At 42.7% G+C, this 24,060-nt stretch overlaps 1 protein-coding gene across 7 annotated transcripts in view; it reads left to right on the forward strand.

Moving 5' to 3' along the window:
* Positions 1-24,060, forward strand: part of LOC122059619 (traB domain-containing protein-like) — a 68,227-nt gene that overhangs the window by 42,361 nt on the left and 1,806 nt on the right. For 2 of the 7 annotated variants that reach the window (XM_042622518.1, XM_042622517.1), the window contains exons 6-8: positions 5,605-5,718; positions 5,882-5,982; positions 23,352-23,463. In XM_042622518.1, the coding sequence (XP_042478452.1) occupies positions 5,605-5,718; positions 5,882-5,982; positions 23,352-23,463 (327 nt within the window). The other 5 variants (XR_006134093.1, XR_006134092.1, XR_006134090.1 and 2 more) reach the window with 5 other exon arrangements.

Consider the following 24,060-nt stretch of genomic DNA (forward strand, 5'->3'; position numbering starts at 1 on the left):
CCTATTTAGTACAAAACAAGCAGTATTTACAGCTTCAGCCCAAAAGTACTTAGGCAATGAATACTCATTGAGCATAGTCCGAGCTATCTCCTGTAATGACCTGTTTTTCCTTTCAACCACCCCATTAGATTGAGGCATTCTAGGAGCAGAGAAGTTATGGTCAATACCATGCTTGTTGCAATATAAGTCAAATTGAATTTGACTTATATTGTCAAATTCTCCTCCATGGTCACTCCTCACAGAGGTTACAGTGTACCCTTTGTGATTTTGCAGTCTATTACATAGAGTTGCAAATTCATCGAAGGCATCATTTTTGTTTTTCAGAAAAACCGTCCAAGTGTATCTAGAGTAGTCATCAACAATTACAAAGGTATAATTTTTAGCACTCATGCTAGATATATTGATGGGTCCAAATAAGTCTAAATGAAGTAGTTCCAATGGTCTAGAGGAAGAGACAATGTTCTTCGACTTGTGGAAGACCTTGGTTTGTTTGCCTTTTTAACAAGCATCACAAAAATTGTCTATTTCATACTTGATTTTAGGGAGGTTCCTCACAAGATCCTTGGATGTAATGGTTTGAATCAACTTGACATTTACATGTCCAAGTCTTCTATGCCATAATGATGACTCACTATGGTTAAAAACCAAGCATGCATTCAAGGAACTTGATTCGTCAAGCATACAAACATAGATATTGTTTTTCCTAGACCCATTTAGTATTGAATTATCATTTGCATCTTTAATGCAATAATGGGAGACATTAAATTCTACTTTGTATCCAATGCTACATAACTGACTCACACTTAGGAGATTATAATTCAGATTTCTCACAAAGTAAACATTTGAGATTGAAATACCTCCAAGTCTTATTTTTCCAATACCAGCAGTTTTTCCTTTGCTGTCATCTCCAAAGGAGACCCATCCTCCATCGTAGTCCCGTAAGCTTGAGAATAGGTTCTTGTTGGATGTTATGTGTTTAGAGCATCCACTGTCAATGACCCATTCAACTTCCACCTTATTCTTCAAGCAAACCTATAACAGAAATTTAATCGTACATTGGTCCCTATAATCTTATGGGTCAATTATTATTAGTGTCAAACTTTCCTACTGGAACCCAAATGGTTTTGTACTTTTCAGGTCTTTGGTTTTGCCTTTGGGATGACTTTGGGTTTCTTTAGGTCCTCTGTTGTTCATAAGATCCATTTGATCTTTGAGGAGTATAGTATCTTTGAAATCTATAGGATCCTTGGTCTTGGTATTTCCCTTGTGGTCTATAAGTCTTCCGAGGGTAGTTCTCATACCCTTGGTATTGTCTTTGGGGCCTCTCAATAGAGTATTCTCTTTGAGGTTGGGATTTTATATACCTAGGCATAGACCTAGAGTCTTCTTCAGACCTATATTGCCTTCTTAGGGGCGTGTAGTAGTAGGCATGGCTAACTCTTGGTCTCTCAGTTTGAGAATTGGGTTTCTTCCTTTTCTTAGAGTGACACTGGTTTATGGAATATCCTGTCTTTTTGCAAAAACTACATTTAATGTAAGAGGTGGATGGTTGATTTCTTTGGTCACCCCTTCTTGGATTCTCACTTCTAGATGGATTTTGTCCATTGTAACCCAGTCCTTCTCTTTCATTTGGACCTCCTTTGAGATCCAAGAAGATTGTCAAGGTTTCTTTGCCCTTGGGTGAAGGTGCAGAGGGTGGAGTTCAACTTGAAGTTTTCTTTCTCCAGTTCACTCACCTTTGAGGTTAGTGCATCCACTCTCTTATTTAGTGCGTCAACCTCTTTTTCAAGTTCATTCTTATCAGATTCTAATTTGATACTTTCTTCATACAAGGCCTCGAAGGCTTCTTGAAGCTCCTCATTAGAGTCTCTTATTAAAGATTCAGGTTGAGTTTGACATACCTCTTGTTTTTTATCTCCGATAGCCATCAAGGCGAGGTTGGTGACTTCTTCTCCAAATTCACTTTTCTCCTCTTCATCACTTGAGTCCCAAGTGGCTGCATAAGCCTTCTTCTTTGGTTTATGTGGGCATTCGGTTCAGAAGAGTCCAAGCTTTCTGCACTCAAAACAGACTATATCTTTAGAAGAGATTTCCTTGGGTTTAATTTTAGATTTTCCTTTTTCCCTATAGGATTTGTCTCCGTAAGATTTGTTCTTGTGTTGAAATCTTCCTTTCTTTTTTAGGAACTTGTTGAACTTCCTCGTGATGAGTGAAATTTCTTTTTCCATGTCGAATTCTTCATCTTCTTCATCGTCGCTTACTTCTTCGATAGTTTGAGTTGACTTTAGAGCTATTGTTATATTTTTGTTCTTAGGATTTGGTTTATCAGCGTTCAACTCTACTTCATGAGTTTGGAGGGATCCAAGCAAGTAGTCCAAAGAGATTTTCGTCAAGTCTTTGGCTTCTTCTATTGCTGTTTTCTTGGATCTCCAAGCTGCAGGCAAGGCTCTTAAGATTTTCCTGACTTTTTTAGCGTTAGTATAAGTTTTTCCTAAACTTTTGAGACTGTTCACAATATCAATAAATCTTGTAAACATAGAAGTTATTGACTCATTTTCTTTCATAAAGAAGGATTCGTAATCAGAAACAAGTTGGTCTACCTTTCTTTCCTTTACCTCTGTTGTACCTTCATGTGTGACAAGAAGCATATCTCAAATCTCTTTAGCTATGTCACATGCTATGACTCAGTTGAACTCTTGTTCGTTGAGGGCACACTAAAGAAACGTGATTGCACGGAAGTTGTACTGGATGAGAGTGATGTCTTTAGCTGTCCATTCCCTTTCATCTTTTGGTACTGTCTTTCCATCAACTATTTTGGTGATGGTGTATGATCCATTCTCTATGGCTCTCTATACAAGAATGTTGTGACCGCACAAAGTTTTTGAATCTGCATTTCTAGAAGGAAAAGTTCTCTCCATTAAAGTAAGGGGGTCTCGAGGCGTTCATGCCTTCCGGTGGTCCTTGGAATGTGGCCATGGTCTTTGACTCACTTTTAAGATAATATAGTTTTGAATAAATTGAGCTCCCACTATGATACCAATTGAAATAACCTAGAGAGGGTGAATAAGTTATACTAGTGGAAATTTTAACTCTTTTCGATATATAGGTCCCAAGTGTGATTGCAAATTAAAAACGATGCGGAATAAGTAAAATAGGCACAATCACACAACACAAGATTTATAGTGGTTCGACTCAATCCGAGTCTAGTCCACTCCCTCCAAGAATCCTCTTGTAAGGTATTCCACTAGTTCTCCTTTTCAGTACGGTAGGTAGGAAAGAAAACCTTTACAATCTTTTTATGGATAAGAGTATCCTTACAAATTCCCTTTATAGGCAAAGAGGCACCTTTACAATCTCCTTTAAGGTAGAGAGGCACCTTACACTCTTTTAAGGAAAAGAGGATCCTTACAATCCTAAGTACAATCTAGAATTGTAAATACAGAAATAAATATGGAGTAGTGGAATAAGAGGAATACCTCAAGTGTGATGCAAATGATGAGAATGAGAGATGAATGATGCACCTTTAGTAAAGTCCTCTCTTATGGCTTTGACTTGCACAGGAGAGAGTGGAGGACTTGATTGAGACTTGAGCCTTTTGTTGGGATTAGAGTAATCGAACAACTCAAGTAGGATAGAATAATCTTAGTGACTCTTGAATGCTTATAATGATGCTCTTAATGCTCTTTCTTAATTATTTTTAATTAAGACGGCTTAGGTATTTATAGGTGAGCTTAGTGAAGCATTGTAGATAGGAAATCGGGCTCTAACGGTCTTATTCTGGGACCACCGGTCGACCGCCGTTGGTATCCGGTTGACCAGAAAGAGCCGTTGAGGTAAAAAACTAGCCGTTGGAGCTTTTCCAGGGAGGCACCGGTCAACCGGGACTTTCTACCGGTCGACCTGCTATGGTCTCGGACAGATCCGGTCGACCGGCACTTCTATCCGGTCGACCACCAGCTTGATAGATTCTGTTATGACAGAATTTTGTCATACTGACCTGTCGACGATGCTTTGACCATAAATTTTTGGTCCGACCTCGGATTAATCCGAAACTAGTGTTGGAATCGTGACTCGATTTCCTACAACATTTACAAAAGGTCTATTTCATGATATTAACTCTAAGGTTACCCAAAATGCCCTTGAGTCAGGTCAAACTGTTTGCACAGAGATTGCTAGAGTACTCTACCACCTAAGGTCATTCTAGTATGATGCATGAGGTGCGTGCATATGCAATGTGTGTACAGATTACAAAATATATTCTCTATCCTATGGTCTTCATCTTGGGTCTTGATGTCTTCATCATCTTGAGTCTTGATGTCTTCATCTTCTTGAGTCTTGATTGTCTTTATCATCTTGGATCTTGAATGCCTTTAAGTTTTAAGGCCATGTCTATATGAATTCAAACCTTGATGTCTTGATTCGACCCTTCTAAGTGTTTCTTCAAACTAATTACCCTTTCTTTAAGCTAATCATATTTTATCAAACCAAGATAAAGACGTATGCTTGTTAACACCAAAATATAGTAAGGAGTGTGGACATGTTTCCTAACACCCTTAAGGATTTCCATGATAACGGGTAGGTTTCCAACTTTGCCACTGAATGCAGGGGACTGTTGTCACCTTTCCCAGTAAATTGTTTTGTCATCTTCTTCCTGCAAGGTGACTCTATAGACCAATTTGCAGAAGACTTCTAGACGAGAATCTCTTCTAGGATGTTGTTTAAAAGTAGATTACTGATTTAAAGATGGAATGATTTAGAAAAAATTGACATGGGTTTCCTCCTTCGGGTTATAATTTAAAAATATATAGAATAGAAAACACAAGTGGGCCAGCCCGTGGTGCAACGGTTAAGTTGCATTATTGCAACATGTTGGTCACAGGTTCGAAACTTGGAAACAGCCTTCTTCTATGAAGCAGGGGGTAAGGCTATGTACATTTGCCCCTCCCAGACCCTGCAGTCATGGGAGCCTTGTGCACTAGGTTGCTCTTTAGAATAGAAAAGAATAACTTGGGTTCGACGGATAAAAATATTGGTTTGGGATTATGAAGAACAAGGTTTCTCAATATCACTCAATATCAGAGAGATGGATGTCGTATCTCTTTGGTGAAGAAATGCCAACGGATCTAGAATGAGGGAATGTTGAGGGATTTATAATAATTAACTAAAATTACCTCTTTTCCCTTGGTTTTGAAAGTGTTCAGCGCATAAATAGCAGTAAACACTTTATGCCAATATATCATAAACACCTCCCAAGCTCTTTATGAATTTTAATTTAAAATAAATAGAAACAAGGACTATAAATCTTATGAAACACTTATATTTATGTTTATGTGTCAGATGAACATAAATAAACAGATAGCCTTAGTAATGATCAATTTGGTAAGGAACAGTGATTTTTTGGATGGGTAAAATTTCTATTAAAAGAGAAAGATCTCAACAGTGATTTTAACAGTCTGTTCCTTGCTTATCTTATTTTGCCTCTTGTATCTTGAAAATTTGGTTGCTTTTAGAAGCGGTGATTTTCAATCTTATACTTTTATTTCACCAGAGGTTGTTGTTTTCATGAAATCTTCTCAAGCACAGTTTCTCTGTTGGTTTAAATAGGTTACAATACAGAGGACATGGGGGAAAATGTCACTTTGGCACAAGGCAAAATTTCTGTACTGTACACTTTTCCAATCATTCTTTCTGCCAAGCCCTGAGGATATAAATAAATTGGTAACCTTTCTTCTCCATATATTTCATCATTAATATAACAGTGATTGTAATCCTTTTGGTATCATTATGATGTTACTTGTTGGAGAAAGTAATTTTTCTGATAAGTAGGATGATTGTGATTTTATATTTTATCTGATCATCAGTTGATTGTATTTCTCTTCAGCTGAAGGAAATGGATGACGTTGACATGTTAACTCTTGTAATTCAGGACATGAGTAAAGAATTCCCTACTCTGATGGAGACACTTATTTTTGAACGAGATCTGTCAGTATTTTTTGCTCCTTATTTGATTCTTTGATTAATGATAATCTGGGTTTGAACTAACTTGGTTAAAAAAAAAATTCAATATCTGCATTTTGATGCCAATTTTCTTGTATTTCATTTTACTTTGTCTCCCCCCTCCCCTTCTTCTCTCCCTTGCAGTCTTTGTAATTATAAGTCCGTATAACCATTTCTTCCAATTCTTTTGGTTTTCTGTCTTGTGTCTTTTCTCTCCGTTTGATGTCTAAGATGAATTTAGAAAGAGTAATTTGGTGCTTTTAAGTCACATTCAATTCTTCTGATTTGGTGAGATTTGTGTTGCCATCAGGCATGGATGGAAGGTATAGACACTCAGACATCTGCCATTAGCCAATCTGAAATGTTGGCACATCAATAAAATTTCTTTCCTATGGTAGTAGAGTACATATGTGATGGACGTTGTAGAAATAAAGTTTAAGTGGGGTGAGGTGACTAACTTGAAGAGACAACTCAACTCTAATAAGAATTATTCCAACTAAATGGGGTGGCTACACAAGTCCTGTTTTCCCATTCAGCTCACTCAACTGGCTTGGGTGACTGCCAGGAATATGAAATGGCCAGCCTTTCCTGGTATGGTCAGAGGAATTTCACTAGATCGAGAGTCTGCGGATGTTTGTTCGGCAAGAGATCCTTCTATCACATCCTAAATTCTTTCCTCCCCTTTCAATTCTCTCTACTCTTGAAGGTGCTTTTGCTTTTAAAATACTCCAGACGGTGATTCTGAGAGCATTCTATTTCTGCTGATTCCGTTACTATTATCTTATACTTTTCTTCTTTTATCTTTATTATTTATTTTGTGTATTGAATTTCTACTCACCTATCTTCCAAACCCTAATCCCTACTTTGGGAAAAAAAACTCCATATTATCCGTTAAAACTTTAAGGCTGTGTCTGCTTGCAGGGTTTTTGATGGGTTGGGAAAGTAGGGGTTGTATAAGTGTAAAACCTCACAACAATCCTCGGGATTCCAAAAGCTTACATATTTGGTTCACTGGGGTAGGATTTCTTGTTTAATGAGGATATCCCTGTCAGAACATGTCGGCTATGTGTCTTTCCTACCCACTCCCTAAAAAAAGCCGCTTCTAGATAGTAAGACTTGTGACATTTTTTTACTTTGGATGAATAATAAATGCATTAAAGACAAAGGAATATACAAGGGGGAGAAAGGAGGGGTGGCGAAGGAAAGCCAAGCATCAAAAAGGGGGGGGGGACACAACAAAAGCAAGCTAACAACTAGCAACCAGCCATTTCGAGCCCAGGCTTCAGATTAAACCAGCGCCTTGCGAGAAACACAGATTAGCCCTCGCTCCCAAAAACCTAAATATAGAGAAAACCAAAGGACGCCGCTGCTTGGAGCAGCTTGGCTGTTAGGTTGGGCTCCTTCCCCCCTCTCCTCCTCTCTCCCTCTCCCTTCACCTTCTCCTCCTCTCTCCTCTTCAACCTCCCTTCCTCCCTTCCTCCTTCACTCTTCTTCCCCTACCTCTGCATCTGCATCTCCCCTTCCCCTCTCCCTTCTTCATCTTTATCTTAGCCCTCTCCCTTCTCCTCCTTCTCTCTCAGTCTTCCTTCGTCTTCTCCCCCCTCTCTTCTCTCCCTCCCTCCCTCCCTCCTCTGCTCTTCTTTCCCTTCCTCGATTTCTCCACTTCACCCCTCTTCCTTTTCTTCTTCTCTCGCCCTTTCCCTTCTTGCTCCTCCACTCCCTTTCCCTGCTTCTCCCATGCTTGCTAGCTTTGGTTAACTTGATCGGTGTTGAGGCTGCTATAACCACTCGGCTCGTCTTCCTTCCGGCTGCTTGACCTACTTGGCCAGTAGTTGACTTGGTGCTGGCCCCTCTTGGACTAGCTACTTCTCGGTTGCTGTCCCGCCAGGCTTGCTGTCCTTTGGACGCCTCTCCCGCTAGGCCTGGTGGCCACCCTTTCGGTTGGCCATCAGGCTCATTTGGTCTGTTCGTTAGCTTGTCTGCTCCTCTGGTTTTGCCTCTCGGTTGGCTGCTTGCCATGCCTGCAGCCCTTTTGGACACCATTCTCGCCAGACCTGCTGTCTCGTCAGTCGTCTCCCCTTCTGGATGTCGGGCTCGCTTGTTCTGTCCGCCTACTTGCAGCATTGGCCTCCACCCTTGTCTGCCTGCTTGCCTGCTCCCCCTGTTGGGCCTATCGGCCTTTAGGAACTTGCCTTTTAGTATGTTGGTTAGCCTCTTCGATACCAGCCCGCCGGGTCGTTCCCAGTTGGCAACCACTCCGTCGTTGCCCTTAGAAAGGCCGACGCCTTTTTCACTTTGGAGACCCATTCGCTTTGCCAGCTGGCTGTGGCCCTCTGTAAGGCCAACACCCCTCCATCTTGGCTACCTCTTCTTCATTGGTGCTCTTTAGTGTTGGAGGCTAGGAAATGTTGTGTTGAGATGTTAAGCGTTAGGGATTCGGACCGCTCTGCCCTCCTCTGGTTAGGTATCCGGGCCTGTCTGTAGAGATTCTTTGAGGCCATATAGGCCCTGATTGGTGCCCTTATGGGCTTTTGTATCCTTTAGGGTTTGTAAATTCCCCTTATGGGGTTCTATAATTTTAATTCATTTTGCAATTCACTCAAAAGAAAAAAAAATAAAAATAGCAACCAGCCCTAAGGAGAACAAAAAAAAAAAAGGGCCGGGGAACTAAGGGGGATACAAGTCATCATGGGGGTGGGGGGATTATGTTAGATGTATTAAAAGTGATTATGGTAGAGTGTCAGTAAGAGAAGAGGACATTGTGAAGATATGGGAAGAGTATTTTGTGACCTTCTTAATGGATACAATTTGAATAGGAATGGCATGGATGATTGCATTATTCATCAAGATACCACACACTATAGATATATACGAAAGCTTGGAGTGGCTGAAGTTAGAGAAGCTTTAAGCAAGATGAAACTAAGTAAGACACCAGGCTCAGATGAGGTCCCAATAGAAGTGTACAAGAGCTTAGGACTATATGGGGTATCATAGTTAACCAATCTGTTTAACAAGATTATGCGTATAAGGAAGATGCCGGATGAATGGATGCGAAGTATTGTGGTTCCAATCTACAAAAATTAAGGTGGTATTCAAAGCTGTAATAACCATAAAGGCATAAAATTAATAAGTCATACTATGGAATTATGGGAGAAGGTTATTGAAGTCCACCTAAGAAAAGAAACTTCTATCTCAATGGAACCAATATTGTTTTATGCAAAGCAAATCTATGACGTAAGCTATTTTTACGTACTGAGGAGGCTCATGGGAAATATTTAGGTTTTGTAAGAAGGATCTCCATGTGGTCGTTTATTGACCTAGAAAAATCCTATGGCAGAGTCCCTGGAGAGTTAATCTGGCATGTACTATAGAAAATATGGGTGTTGAGTAAATATGTGGATATAATTAAAGACATATATGAGGGTGTGGTGACTAGTGTGAGACCGTGGAGGTCAAGGTGGTGAATTCCCAATTATGATTAGATTACATCAAGGATCATCTTTAAGCACTTATTTGTTTGCCCTTATCATGGATGATTAACTAGGAATAGTCAAGATGAGGTTCCTTGGTGTATGCTTTTTGCTGACGATATTGTTTTGGTGGATGAGACAATAGCATGGATTAATGCTAAGTTGGAGTTTTGGAGATCAACCTTGGAATCAAGAGGTTTTAAGATAAGTAGAATGAAGACAGAGTATATGGTGTGCAACTTTAGTCACACTACGACAAATAAAAAAAGGTGAATCTTATTGAGAGAGAGATACCGCAAAGTGATTGCTTTAGATATCAAGGATCAACCATAAATAAGGAAGGTGATATAAAGGATAATGTTTCTCAGAAAATTATAGTAGGATGGATGAAGTGTAGAGTTGCATCCAGAGTGTTGTGTGACTAACGTTTTCTTATAAAGCTTAAAAGAAAATTTATAGGACGGTCGTAAGACGAGCTATGATACATGTGGTGGAATGTTGGGCAGTCAAGAAGCTAAGTATAGTAGAGATGAGATTTAGATGGATGTGCGACAAAACTAGGAGGGATAAAGTAAGCAATGACTGTATTAGAGCTGATTTGGAAGTTGTCCTGATTCAAGACAAGCTTCGAGAAATTCGTTTGAGGTGGTATGACCATGTCCAACGGAGGCCTTGAGATGCTCCAATAAGGAGGAGTGGAGCTAAAAAGAGTTAGGGGCAAACCAAAAATGACCATAGGAGAAGCAGTGAGGAAAGACATGCACAGTTTAGGTCTTGACTCTAGTATGACCTTAAATGGAATTGTTTGGAGGACGAAGATCCATGTAGTCGACCCCATTTAGGTAGGATGTTTCTGAGGTGTTGTTTTTGTTTTTTGTTTTTTGTTTCTTGTATTTGGTTTATTTTTTTTTCATGAATCCCTGTAGCCGATCCCATTTAGTTGGGAAAAGGCTGAGTTGTGTTGTTGTTGTTGTTTGTATCGTAACTATCCTAGTCAAGTACTGTAAACTGTTATTGGGGCAATAATGAAGTTATTATGGTCTAAGATGATGAAGGCTCATAAGCTTTGAAGTTGAAATGAGGACATGATAAGGTTCTACAAGTTTGTAATATGAAGACAGGGTTCTGTATGTGATTTATGACATGGTTCTTTGGAGCTATATAAAGTAGTCATATGGATAAGGGTCTTGGCCATCAGGTAGTTTCCTAGTGGGTAATGAAATATTTGTTAGGGTACTATGTCTTGTATTCCATCGCAGTTTAATCCAATTAGTACTGGTATTTTTTTATTTGGGAATCGTTTGTTGAGGGCAATTTTGTACTTTCTGGTATCAGGGTTTCACTATATATTCGTACCGAGGATACTTTCTCTATAAGCAATCTGTGAGAGGTGTGAGGATAAGTGTTGTAACCCTATTCTCCATTGATAGTAAAGCAAGATCTCATCTCACCGTGGACGTAGGCAATATGGCCGAACCTCGTAAATCTGTGTTCATTGTGTGATTGTTTATTCTTGTTTTTCCATTCTTTTCTGCATCGTTTTAGGTTTATGTTTGTTCAGTCATCGTGATTGAGAAGGTGATTGAATAATTTGGTGGTTGGTTTTATGGTGGGTTTAAGAGGTTTCTAGGAAGGCGTGCTTTTGGGTGATCAACAAGGTTGGTGAATTTGAAAGCTTGTTCCAAAGGAATACTCATAGTCCAATGCAGATGCCCCGCAACATAGATACTGATGCGGCAAAAATTGACCGGGTGATCTTCCCTGCAGTTCCTGGTGCTTTAGCCGACCTGCACAGAAGAGATGATAGGGGAGAGTTGGGCTAACTCCGATGCCTAAGTCAGATCTTTTCACAGTAGATGCTCAAGAGAGCTTTTCTAGTAAAAGAAGTGATTGATCCCACATAACGGAGGCTTACCTTGATATTTATAGGCTGCTGATGGAGAGAGGAGGGGCGTTTGTGGAGTGTCTTGTTTAGGCGTAGAGTCCTTGAGGGGAGTGGCTCTATGATTCTGGGAATATTTCGGGTTCCAAGGCATGTTTTGGGAATATTCCCCTTTGATGTCGGAGGTGCAAGTCGTGAGAGGGGTGGACGCCTCTGATGACGTGTAATGGATAGAGTCCTACCCCCGTGATCAGGGATCACGTCCCTTGAATGTAGGAGTGGATGTGTGCACGTTTCTGGGTGCCTTATTGTTGACGTCTGGCCGCGGTGACGACACGGCCTAATAGAGGGCTGAGGTGGCAGCATGGCCTGATGAGATGCCGAGGTGGCAGCACAGCCTGATGGAGGGCCGAGGTGGTGGGTCAGTCTTCTGTTCAGGTTTGCATACATGCTTCAGCCGTGCTGAGGAAGGGGATATATTTTGCCTCATCACCAGCCTCCCGCTCTAGCAGGTCTAATCGATCTGCTAGAGCATTTAATTCGATCTCGACTTCCGTACGACGTACGCTGTCTATTCGGTGCAAAATGCGCTGCTTCACTTTCTCAGTTGAGGCTGCTCAACGGTTCAAGGACGTGGCTGTTGCTTGTTCAAAGGCGGAGGAAGAGGCAAAGCGCCTTCATGGGGAGCCGCATAAGATCACAGGCCAACTTGAGGTTGAAAAGAAAATAGCCCGATCTGAGGAGGTCCGTGCCAATGATGTCGAGTTGATAACTGGAGAGCTGGAACAGGAGGTTGCTAAGTAGCTCAATGCCAACAGCAACTTGATGAAGGAGAATGATGCTCTCTAGGATGAGTTGTTCGAGACTCAGGGCGCTCGCAAGACGGAGGAGCTTGCAGCTAGGGTTGGCGAGCTGGAAAGTCAACACCGGGCCGAGTTGGAGGCCAACGAGGTGGCTGAACTCCTAGGCCTGTCAGAAGTGGTTGGTTGACATTAACATTGCTTCGTTATAGGTCGGCTCAGACGATGCCATCCGGTTCGTCCTGAGTAAGATGCCAGCTACAATCTGACGGACTATGAGTAGCGCGTTCCCGCCCCAGCTACTTTGGTGAAGCTCGGTGGCTCGATTGATGTTGGTGAAGAGGTGACCCGACTCGAAGGATAGCCAAGTGAAGAGATAGGCCAGTGGATTAGCCCCTGAGATTAGCCTTGTATATATATATTTTTTGTAGACGTCTCCTTTGGGAGTGATGTACTTTGAGGGGTTTTCCCTTTTTTTATGAATGGAAAATTTGTTTTGATGTCTTCATCTCTCAGGATTCTTGTGCTTCTTTCTTTATTTTCTTGTACTTTGAGCCGGCTCGAAATGAGTAACTGTTGGAAGAATAAGGACCAGTACAACTGTTTGAGTATGGCTCCGTTCCCTAGTTGAGCTCAGAATTGATCTTCCATGTCTAGTTTATGAGCTCTTGAGGTGCCAAGCCTGGGCCTAGCCATGGGGGTGCCGAGCTGGGGCTCTATCTTAGAGAATGCCAAGCTTGGGCTCTGTCTTAGAAGGTGTCGAGCTTGGACTCGATCTTTTGAGGTGCCAAACCTGAGTTTGGTCTTGGCAGTGCCGAGCTAGGGCTCGATTTTAGAGAATGCCGAGCTTGGGCTCGGTCTTTTGTAGTGTTGAGCTGGGGCTCGGGCTTGCATGCCTTAGTGCGTAAGGGCTTGAGGTGCCGAGCTGGGACTCGATCTTAGAGAATGCCGAGCTTGGGCTCGGTCTTTTGAGGTGCCAAACCTGGGTTTGGTCTTGGCAGTGCCGAGCTTGGGCTCAGTCTTAGAGAATGCCGAGCTTGGGCTCGGTCTTTTGAGGTGCCTTGTGTTAAGGTCTTTTGTAGTGCCGAGCCGGGGGCTCGGGCTTGCATGCCTTAGTGTGTAAGGGCTTGAGGTGCCGAGTCATTTTTGGGCTTGCATGCCTTAGTGAGTAAGGTCTTAAAGTTGCCAGGCTAGGGCCTAGTCTTGGTAGTGTCGAGCTTGAGCTCGGTCTTAGATATTGTCGAGCTGGAGCTCGATCTTTATGCCTTAGCTGTTAAGGTTTTTAAGTTGCCAAACTAGGGTCTGGTCTTGATGGTGCCGAGCTTGAGCTCGGTCTTAGATGCTACCAAGCTGTATCCTAGTCTTTGATGCTGCCGACCTATAGCGCGGTCTTAGATGCTGCCGAGCTGTAGCCTGGTCTTAGATGCTGTCGAGCTGGAGCTCGGTCTTAGATGCTGTCGAGCTGTAGCCTGGTCTTAGATGCTGCCGAGTTGTAGTTCGGTCTTAAATGCTGCCGAGCTGTAGCCCGATCTTAGATGCTGCCGAGCTGTAGCCCGATCTTAGATGCTGTTGAGCTGTAGCCTGGTCTTAAATGGTGCCAAACTGGAGCTCGGTCTTAGATGCTGCCGAGCTGTAGCTCGATCTCAGATGCTGCCGAGCTGTAGCCTGGTCTTAGATGCTGCCGAACTAGAGCTCGGTCTTAGATGCTGCCGAGCTGTAGCCTGGTCTTAGATGCTGCCAAACTGGAGCTCGGTCTTAGATGCTTTAGTTGTTAAGGTCTTTGTTTCCTTAGAAGAGCCAGATATTTGGGAGAAGCTTCATAATATATTGATGTGTGGTATGCATTTGGGACAAATACATTGCTTCGAAATAGAATCTAATCCGCTCCGTGAATAAAATTGAATAACTGAGATATGGAAGCTAAAGTGCTGACAATATAAAATCTACAAGACTAACACCCAATCGATGGGAACTCCAAATGGACACTTGGTTGGATTTAGTCTCATCTAATTCTACCATTGGACATCGAAAGCTTCCTTCAGATCTAGCACATGATCAATGCCTTTCGTGCTCTTGACTAGCATATCATCAACATAAACTTCCATGTTTCTTCTGATCTGACTTCGGAACATTGTATTCACAATCCTCTGGTAAGTGGCTTCGGCATTCTTTAGGCCAAAAGGCATTGCAGTGTAGCAGTAGTTGCCCTGAGTGGTGAGGAAAGCAGTTTTCTCCTCATCTTCCACCTTCATCTTTATCTGGTCGTAGCTACAATATGCGTCTATGAAGGTCAGCATCTCGTGGCCCGCAGTCGAGTCGATGAGGGAGTCCATCCTGGGCAAAGGATAGCAGTCTTGGGATAGGCCCTGTTTAGGTCAGTGTAGTCTATGCATATCCTCTACTTTCCGTTGGTCTTCGGAACCATGACCACATTGGCTAACCAGGTCGGGTACTTAACTTCCCTCACAAACCCCGCGGCTAGGAGTTTATCAACCTCATCGTTGATGATGGTGTTCCGCTCAGTCGCGAAGTTTCTGCGCTTTGGCTGGATAGGCTTGACGCTAGGGTTAATGTCCAGACTGTGCTCGACTATGGTCCTGGAGATGCCGGGCATATCAGAAGCCTTCCATGCGAAAATATCATCGTTTTCGCCGAGGAAGTTCAAAATCTCGTCGCGGCGCTTGGAGCTCAGCAATGCTCTGAGCTGAACGGTTTTTGACGGCTCAACCTCAGTGATTGGGACAGTAAGCAGCTGTTCAACTGGCTCGGCTCGGGTAAGGAGGCTTTCATCTCGGCAATCAACAATTTCTACCATACACGCTAGGCCCGAGCATGGTTTCTTGACAAATTTTATGAAGTTGGCATAGCAATTCTGGGATTCCTTATGGCTGGACTTGCATTCCCCGACTCCATTGCTGGTGGGGAATTTGACTTTCATATGCTTAGTGGACACAATCGCCCCAAGGCCATTGAGACCAGGTCGGCCAAGGATTGCATTATAGGGTGAGGCGATCTTGGCGACCATAAAGAGACCATGGTAGTGGCTGTCTAAGCTCCCTGTCCAATGGTTACGGGCAAGTCTACAACTCCTTCCAGCTTTGCTGGTTTGCCTGAAAATCCGTACAAGGGTCCTGGAGCTGGCTTTAGGGTCCCAGTGCCAAGCCCTAGTTTTATGAAGGCTTCGTAGGACATAAGGTCAACAGAGGCTCCTGTGTCCACTAGGACCCTGTGGAAGGGGTGGTTGGCCACCACTATTGAACTACGACGTGTCGTTGTGAGGCAGTTCAACTCTTCCAAGTCTCTGTTAGAGAACGAAATGGGTGGATCCGTTCTGAGGGCTTTGACAGGTTGTTCCGTGATGCATACTAACCGCACGTGTGCTTTGGCTTTTCTGACTGATTCCTCCGTGGGTCTGCCCATGATTGTTAGAATGGCTGGACCCACGGGCTGGTTATCGTAAGCGTCAACTCGGTCCGTGGTTGGTTCCTGGGTAGGCCCTATCTCGGCTCAGCCTGGCATCATCTCTCCTTGGCTCGGGCCAGTTCCCACCATATTTCGGCTTCAAATACTTGTTAAGGTATCCAGCCTTGATGAGCTCATAAATTTCCCTTTTCAGAGACTTGCAGTCTTCAGTGTTATGCCCATGGTCTCGGTGGTATCGACAGTACTGGTTGGGGTTCCTCTCCTCTGGTTTAGCAGTCATTGGCCTGGGCTAGCAAAATACTTTTGATCCTGGATCTCTAAGCGCAGGTTTGTTCGGGAACGATCAAGTTCATATTGCTCGGGTTCATCAGTGTCAAGCGGTCGATCTGTTCTATTCTTCTTCGTCTTGCGGGAATCGTCCCTAGGCCTCAGAGTCCTTTTCTTCTCCTTCTTTGACTGATCATCCCTGTCAGCTATCCCTCTGGCGGCCAGGACTTCCTCCATGTTGGCGTATTAATTGCATCGTCTTAACAGCTCGGGTATTGTTTCTGGCAAGTCAAGGGCCAGAGACTGGACCAGATCAGGGTGCATTATGTTAGGGATATGCCCACACTTCTATAGTTGGTTTTGATGATAATAAACATATGAAGGTATTTCACAATTTTCCTTCAAGTATTGTTTTGTAGAGACTTCAGATCAAAGATCGAATTTGGTGAATGAAAGGAAGAAATGAATATTGAAGTCATCAAATGAAGAGTATCAACAAGTTGGCATCAATACTTGGATAAGATATCATAAGAATTTAAGCTTCAAGATGTTAAGACATGAAGCTCAAAGACATGGAATTGCAAACAAGAAGAAAAGAAGATGAAGTGCCAAAGAGTGCAAGGTTCAAGTGAAGAAGAAGACCACTCGGATAGATTGGTCCTTTTTAATGTAATTTGAAACTTCCACATATATATGTGCACTCACCACATGCATGTGCATTGCATCATACTAGAATGACCATAGAGCATACCTTGACCAAGTATGGAGGGTCTCTAAGTGGTGAGGAACATATTAGGAAAAATGTGTTCTAGTGAAATTCTGTGAAAACCACATTAACCTGAATTAAGGGCATTTTTGATAATCTTAGAGTCGGTATCAGGAGATGAAACCTTCATAGAAGTTGTAGGAAATCGAGTTACGATTTCAACGCAACTGATTTTAGGTTATTTCGAGGTCAGACCAAAAAGTTATGATCAAAACACTAACAACTGGTCAGTATGACAGTGTTCTGTCAAAACAGTCTGTCATGTTGACGGTCGACCGGCTGGAAGCCCCGGTCAACCGGAACTGTCCGAGACCATAGACGGTAGATCGGTAAAAAGTCCCGATCGACCGGTGACTACCTGAAAGTGCCCCAAAGGCTATATTTTTCTATAACGGCTCTTTTCGGTCGACCGGCTACCGATGGCGGTCGACCGGTGGTCCAAGAATACGACCGTTAGAGCCTGATTGCCTGCCTATAATGCTCTCCTAAGCTCATTTATAAATACCTCTAATGCTACTTATTAATTAACAATTAATCCCAACTTTAGAGAAGCATTATTTGAGCAATAGAAGTGAGAATTGGTCTACACCATCTCTTGAGTTCAAGTCTTTATTTTACATTCAAGAGGAACTCAGGACCATCTATAAGTCTTCATCTACATCTTGGCATTTACATTACAAGCATCAAGAAGACTTCAAAAGGTGCATTCATTCTATCATCATTGCATATTTCATTTGCTCCACACCGGAGGTAATTCTCTTTTATTCCACTTCTCCATTTTCTATTTTACATTAAGTCTAGACTGTACTTAGGCTTCTGTAAGGACCCTCTCATCTTTAAGAGATTGTAAGGATCCTCTTATCCTTAAAAGAGTGTAAGGTGCCTCTCTATCTTAAAGGAGATTGTAAGGTGCCTCTCTGCCTGTAAAGGAGATTGTAAAGGTGCCTCTCTGCCTGTAAAGGGGGATTTGTAAGGATACTCTTATCCGTGAAAAAGATTGTAAAGGTTTTCTTCCCTACCTACCATACTGAAAGGGAGAACTAGTGGAATACCTTACAAGAGGTTTCTTGTAGGGAGTGGACTAGACTCGGATTGAGTCGAACCACTATATATCTTGTGTTGTGTGATTATGCCTATTTTACTTATTCCGCATCGTTTTTAATTTGCAATCACACTTGGGACCTATACATTGAAAAGAGCTAAAATTTCCACTAGTATAACCTATTCACCCCCTTTAGGTTATTTCACATTACCCCATTGCACAAAGTGCTATACGCCACTCCTTCCGGTAGGTTTTTTACCTCCAGTGTCCCCTTGGTGAATCGGGCAAGGAACTCTTTTATAGTCTCTCTTGCTTCCTGCCTCTTGTTCATCACGTTTTGCGTAGCTTGCTTCTGCTTCATACTTGCTAGGAAACGTGTGAGGAACGCTATTGTCAGCTCTTCATAGCTGTGGATGGACCGGGGCCGCAAGTTCGACATCTATACCAGCGTTGCTCCTTTTAATAAGGCTGTGGAGGCTCGACAGAGAACCATCATGGCCGAGCTATAATACAGCAGATGATCATAGGGATCTATGGTGCCGTCATATCCATTGAAGACGGGTATCACGAAATTTGGGGGTAGCTCGGCGTCTATCAGTTCGTCGGATAGTGCATTATGGGCCGGAGTTACAGTTATGTCGGCCGGGTGCCTTTGCCTCTGCATTCCTTCTACTCTCTCAGTGAGGCGCTGGAGGCGGCTCTCCAGGTCGTCCCTTCTCTCCTTAGCTCAGAGATCCGGGGATCGACGTGCCCTTTCACCTCTTCTGGGGCTTCTTCCTCAGCCTTGGTGACCACCAGGCCGATCCTGACCTTGCCGTGGTGCGCCTCTGGTCGGCCTGATGGGCAAGTCCTGACCCCCATGGGGGTTGATCTCGCCAAGCTGTCCTCTGAGAGTTTTTGAGTTCTTCTTTGTGCGGACGCACGCCTCTAGTGAGTCTTTGAGGCGACAGTTGGCGTCTTCCTACCCGGGGTGGGGATCTATGGACATCATGTGTCTCTGGGCTCCGGTGACACGTGAAACGACGAGCTCTCACATTCTGGGCTGGAATGGGACCTTGCCTGCGCCCCTCGGTAAGAGGCGGGGTGCTCCAAGTGAACAGTACGTGACGTTCTGGCCAACCCCCTCCTTGCTGTTGATATAGGGGTGACACTGTTGTCAGGAGATTCATGGTTGAGTTGTCTGCTCGGAACAGGCCTAGGCGGCTGAGCTAAACTAGTCCGTGGCACTGGAAGTGCCGAACCGAACTGACGTATGAAGTCCCGCACCAGTGTGTTTGTCGCTAACACCTGTAGTTGCAGGCTCTGCATCTGCTCTTCCATGTTTGGGTGAGTTACCCGGGATGATGGGACATGGCGAGATAGCTGAGGGTTTTGCTCGCTTTGATCCCCCTCTCCCTGGGCAACTTGCGCATCAAGCCGAGTTTGATGGGGTCCTCGTGGAGGGGTCTCTATTGGGACATTCTCCTGCTCCGCCATTGGTGGTGAATGGGGACGTTCAAGTGGTAACTCGCGGGTCGATCTTACTTGTGTTGTCGTAGAAGAAACGACCTTCTCACTCCTTAATTGCATTGGTCCAAGGTGACTTTTTATAACTGTTTCCCACAGATGGCGCCAATCTGATGCTGCAAAAATTGATCGGGTGATCTTCCTTGTAGTTCCTGGTGCTTTAGCCGACCTGCATAAAAGAGATGACAGGGGAGAGCCGGACTGACCCGACAGGGGACTTTCCGATGCCTAAGTCAGATCTTTCCACAGCAGATGCTCAAGAGAGCTTTTTCAGTAAAAGAAGTGATCGATCCCACATGATGGAGGCTTACCTTGATATTTATAGGCTGCTGATGGAGAGAGGAGGGGCGTTTGTGGAGAGTCCTGTTTAGGCATAGAGTCCTTGAGGGGAGTGGCTCTGTGATTCTGGGAATAATTCGGGTTCCAGGGCATGTTCTGGGAATATTCCCCTTTGATCTTGGAGGTGCAAGTCGTGAGAGGGGTGGAGGCCTCTGATGACGTGTAGTGGATAGAGTCCTACCCCCGTCCCTTGAATGTAGGAGTGGATGTCTGCACGTTTCTGGGTGCCTTGTTGTTGATGTTGGGCCGCGGTGACGGCACGGCCTGATGGAGGGCTGAGGTGGCAGCACAACCTGATGAGATGCCGAGGTGGCAGCACGGCCTGATGGAGGGCCGAGGTGGCAACACGGCCTGATGGAGGCTGTTTGAGATTTTAAATGTAACCGCAAGCGTACGGATCAGTGTAGCTACGGGTTGAACACAGGGAGAGCAGCCACTTTATTTTTTTACTTCTTTTAATAATGCGAAAGTGAACCGATTAATAGTTGTGATCTAATTCTAATTACCGTCCTAAACATATGTATCTAAAATAACGTCCTAACCATTCATCATCTAAGAATTTAAAGATGCAAGCCACACAATTAAAATTAAATAAATAAATAACTGAAAATAAACAACTAACGCAATTTAAAAAAAAACAATAAAGGAAAAAAAATGATGAAATAAAAATAAAGTAAAAGAAAGGGGAGAAAGCTAGAGAGAGACTCACAAGTAGGTTTCTCTACTTAGCCCGAGGGATGCATCATAATATGAGCTTCCCTACTTGACCAGAGAGTCACTCTTACAAGGGTTACTCTACTTGGCTTTAGGGAAAGGGAGACAATTAAAATAAAAGCAAAAAATTGATGGTTCTATGGTTAGGAGGGGCAAAGCCAACACATACGCTAGCCATGAACCTTGGGGGAAAGGGATAGCAATAATGTAACGACTGAAATTAAAATCCTAAATTAAGAAAGAAAGGGTAGTCATAAGAGGGAATGAGAGGGGGGATAAAAGACTACTGAAGGAGCTTACTTACTTGAATCAATGCTTGAACTTGAAAGCTTGGGTGATTTGAGATACTACCAGTACTAAAAACCAGATCTGGAATAAACCAAATATGAAATTTCTAGTACTAGAGAAAACGAATCTTAAAAAAAAAAACTGAACTTGAAAAAAAAATATGCTCCACGGCTCGTGATCTTGTCACCTAGATCTAAGCCTAGAACCATAACTTTAAAAATTACAACTCAATTGCATAAATCATAAACATAAAAGGCTGGATAAGAATAAAAGAGTGCTTGCATTAATTGACATAAAAAACTATTACAAAAGTGATTAAAGTAAAAATAGAGAAGAACTAAAACTAAAGAGTGAGAGAGGGAGAGAGAGAAGAGAACTAAGCATAAACTAAAAAATAAACTAAGGAGAATAATAAAATAGGAGGGGGAGGAAGGGGTTTTTATAGGGTTTTTTTCTTGCCTCCTTCTTTCTACAAGTCTTCTTTAAGAAAAGAAAGAAAATAAAATAAAATTAAATTAAATCTTGGTAAAAATCCTCATTCTCTGAGATATTGTGTGAGGAAAGAGAGAATCTGTTTCCATAATTAACAAATTCTATTCTTTCCTTACAATATTCACTAATATCTTGCAATCTTGATTAAATCAGAAAGGAATCTCTGCATAACATCTTCAAGATCTTGTGAGGTGGCAATGAGAGAAAATAATCTTCAGGATTTTGTAGGAGAGAGGATGTGGTACCAATGAGTGGGTCCCACCTTTGGACTGGTTCTTGATTCACTTTAAGCATTTTCTCTTGTAGACTTGGAAACTAAAAAAAACAAGAAAAATAAAAGTAGTACTATCCAAAGTGGGGCAAAATGTACACTTATATCCCTAAGATTTCACACATTATTGTGTTCATCAAAGGCCGAGGTGGTAGCACGGCCTGATGGAGGGCCGAGGTGGCAGCACGGCCTGATGAGATGCCGAGGTGGCAACACGGCCTGATGGAGGGCCGAGGTGGTAGCACGGCCTGATGGAGGGCCGAGGTGGTAGCACGGCCTGATGAGATGCCGAGGTGGCAGCACGGCTTGATGAAGGGCCGAGGTGGTGGGTCAGTCTTCTGTTCAGGTTTGCATACACGCTTCAGCCGTGCTGAGGAAGGGGACATATTTTGCCTCATCAGATACCAATAGTCATATCCATCTCAAACAGACAATCTTCATAGTGTATTTTTATCACACCAACTTAATTTTACCTAAACGTTTGTAAGTTTCTTCTACTCTGGTAAGCATTATAATTTATATTTTGTTGATAAAAATAAATGAGGCAACTGTTATAAGTTGGAGAGAATAGTGGTAAAATGATGGTAGGTGAGAGACTTGTTGTGTCGAAGTATCTGTTTGGTATCCATTCGCTAATCATGTGGAGGTCCCCAGGTACAATAACTCCCTTTTCCCTTGAACAACATCATTCTCAGAATTCAAAAAAAAACTTCCCTAGGGCTTCCAAATTTCTACCATGGTGATTTCTTCTTTTGGATCACTGATTATAATGAGACTGGTGTTAGTAGAGTGAATATTATCTTCAACTTTTGTATCATTTCGAAATTGGTTGGTTTGATTGATTATCATCTTCAACTTCATCACCATTTCTCAATCAAGCCTCAGCAGTTGTACAACTTTAGGATTCAATCTAGTCATCTATAGGAATGCACTCTGTGCTCCTTGCGTTGCTGCGAGAGCCCTAGCAGGTTTGGGGGGACATGGTATGGTCGAGCCATCCCATAGCACAAGTACTATTTTAGCATTTCCATTCCTTCAATCTGATCATGCTTGCAGGACTAGCTTAAGATCGTGACTCGTTAGCCTCTTCTGGATCCTAAGTTGCCTATGTTGGTGAGACTCGTACCATTTCGTTCCTTACATCCGAAAGCCTCGCTCCCAGACCGAGCTAGGCTGAACCAAGCACCACATAGAAGTTTTGGACTGTCACTTTGGGAAGGAGGAATCAATTTGATGGTTGTTGTTTCAAGCTTAATTCTTTTGGGTATTTAAAGATGGTGCTAATTTTTGGAGGATGACTTTGTCTTCAGTCGTCCTCACACTCTTTGGTTTCATTTTGACTGTAGTCTGGTCAAGCATGTCTTGAGAGAACTAAGTGAAGGTCAAGTCTAAGTATGTTATGGTTGATATGGGTGTTTCTTTGCTTGCTCCAGTGGTCATCCACTCTAAAAGAGCTCAAAGTTTAGAGGAATCTCTCATTTGCCATTTTGTAACAGCTCAGACAATAGAAGGTGGTAGTTGATTTCTGTTCTGGTTAAATTTTTATTTCATGGACTCTTTGTCTTATGAGGTGACTGTGCCACTGTCTTTCAGTCGTATAGTTCTTGTTTTTTGCTAATGGGCCTTATTTCATTCCCACTAGATTACCTTGTGCAGGGGAAGAAAGGATTCCTTCTCTCTCTGAGGAAGGAAAAAGAGTGGACCAATTTTGGAAGATCAGAACAGGCAGATATCTATAATACACATGTACAAACTTGCATACTTCTAGTTGCACATCTTTGTTCGTGTGTTATGGCCTTATGGGCAAGCTGCGTTGATGACTGGATGTATGTATGTGGGTTTATAGAAAGAACTGTTCTGAACATCAGAAATTGTTGTAGTCGATCAAAATTTTGCTTGTAAATTATTTGCAAACCTTAAGGTTAAAAGATAACAATGTAACCACAGAAGAAGGATGCAACGAGGGTTGCTGTGCAGAAATTCATAGTCATATCATAGATTTATTTAATTTCTTCACAAGCTAGCTTACGGTTGACTGCTTTCTCATTTCGTCTTATTATAGGCTGGATTTTTAATGATTTTGCTTGTTTTCAGGTACATGTCATCCACATTACTTAGAGTTGCTAGTGAACATGCTTCAGTTGTTGCAGTTGTTGGCAAGGGGCACCTGCAAGGGATCAAGCGACACTGGAAGCAGCCTATTGATGTCAGTAATTCTTCACTGTGGATTCTATGATACCTTAAAATTAAAATGGATTATCAGTAGACTGTAGGAGCAGCATGCAAATGACATACGTCCATAGTCCATACATATTGCACTTGAAGGGTCATGGAACATGCCATTGAGTGGTTCTATCAAGGAGATCTACCATGCTAAAATATGGATTGATTTACTAACATATGCTTTATGACAATTCATGGACTGTTTGTAGAAACGCAACCCTAAAACGATGCAGAAGATAATGGAAAAACAAGAACAAACAATGCACACAGATTTACGAGGTTCGGCAAGAATGCCTACATCCCCGGTGAGATGAGATCCTGCTTCACTAGCAATGGAGAATAGGGTTACAACGCTCGTCCCTCATACCTCTTAGTATTTCTTGCATTATAGAGAAAGAAACCTTCGCTACAAATATATAGTGAAAAACCCTAATCCGAAAGTACACAATTGCCCTCAAATAAAAAAAAATTTGAGCGGGGGGCTGCGTCCCCTACACCCCCTGCTATACAAGGGGGCCTCCTGCCCCCTTTGCAACCCCCACGGCCGGCTAATCGACTAGCGGGACTGCCATCCTGCCTA

This window comes from Macadamia integrifolia, chromosome 13 (assembly GCF_013358625.1).
Source record: "Macadamia integrifolia cultivar HAES 741 chromosome 13, SCU_Mint_v3, whole genome shotgun sequence".
NCBI classification, from domain to species: Eukaryota; Viridiplantae; Streptophyta; class Magnoliopsida; order Proteales; family Proteaceae; genus Macadamia; species Macadamia integrifolia.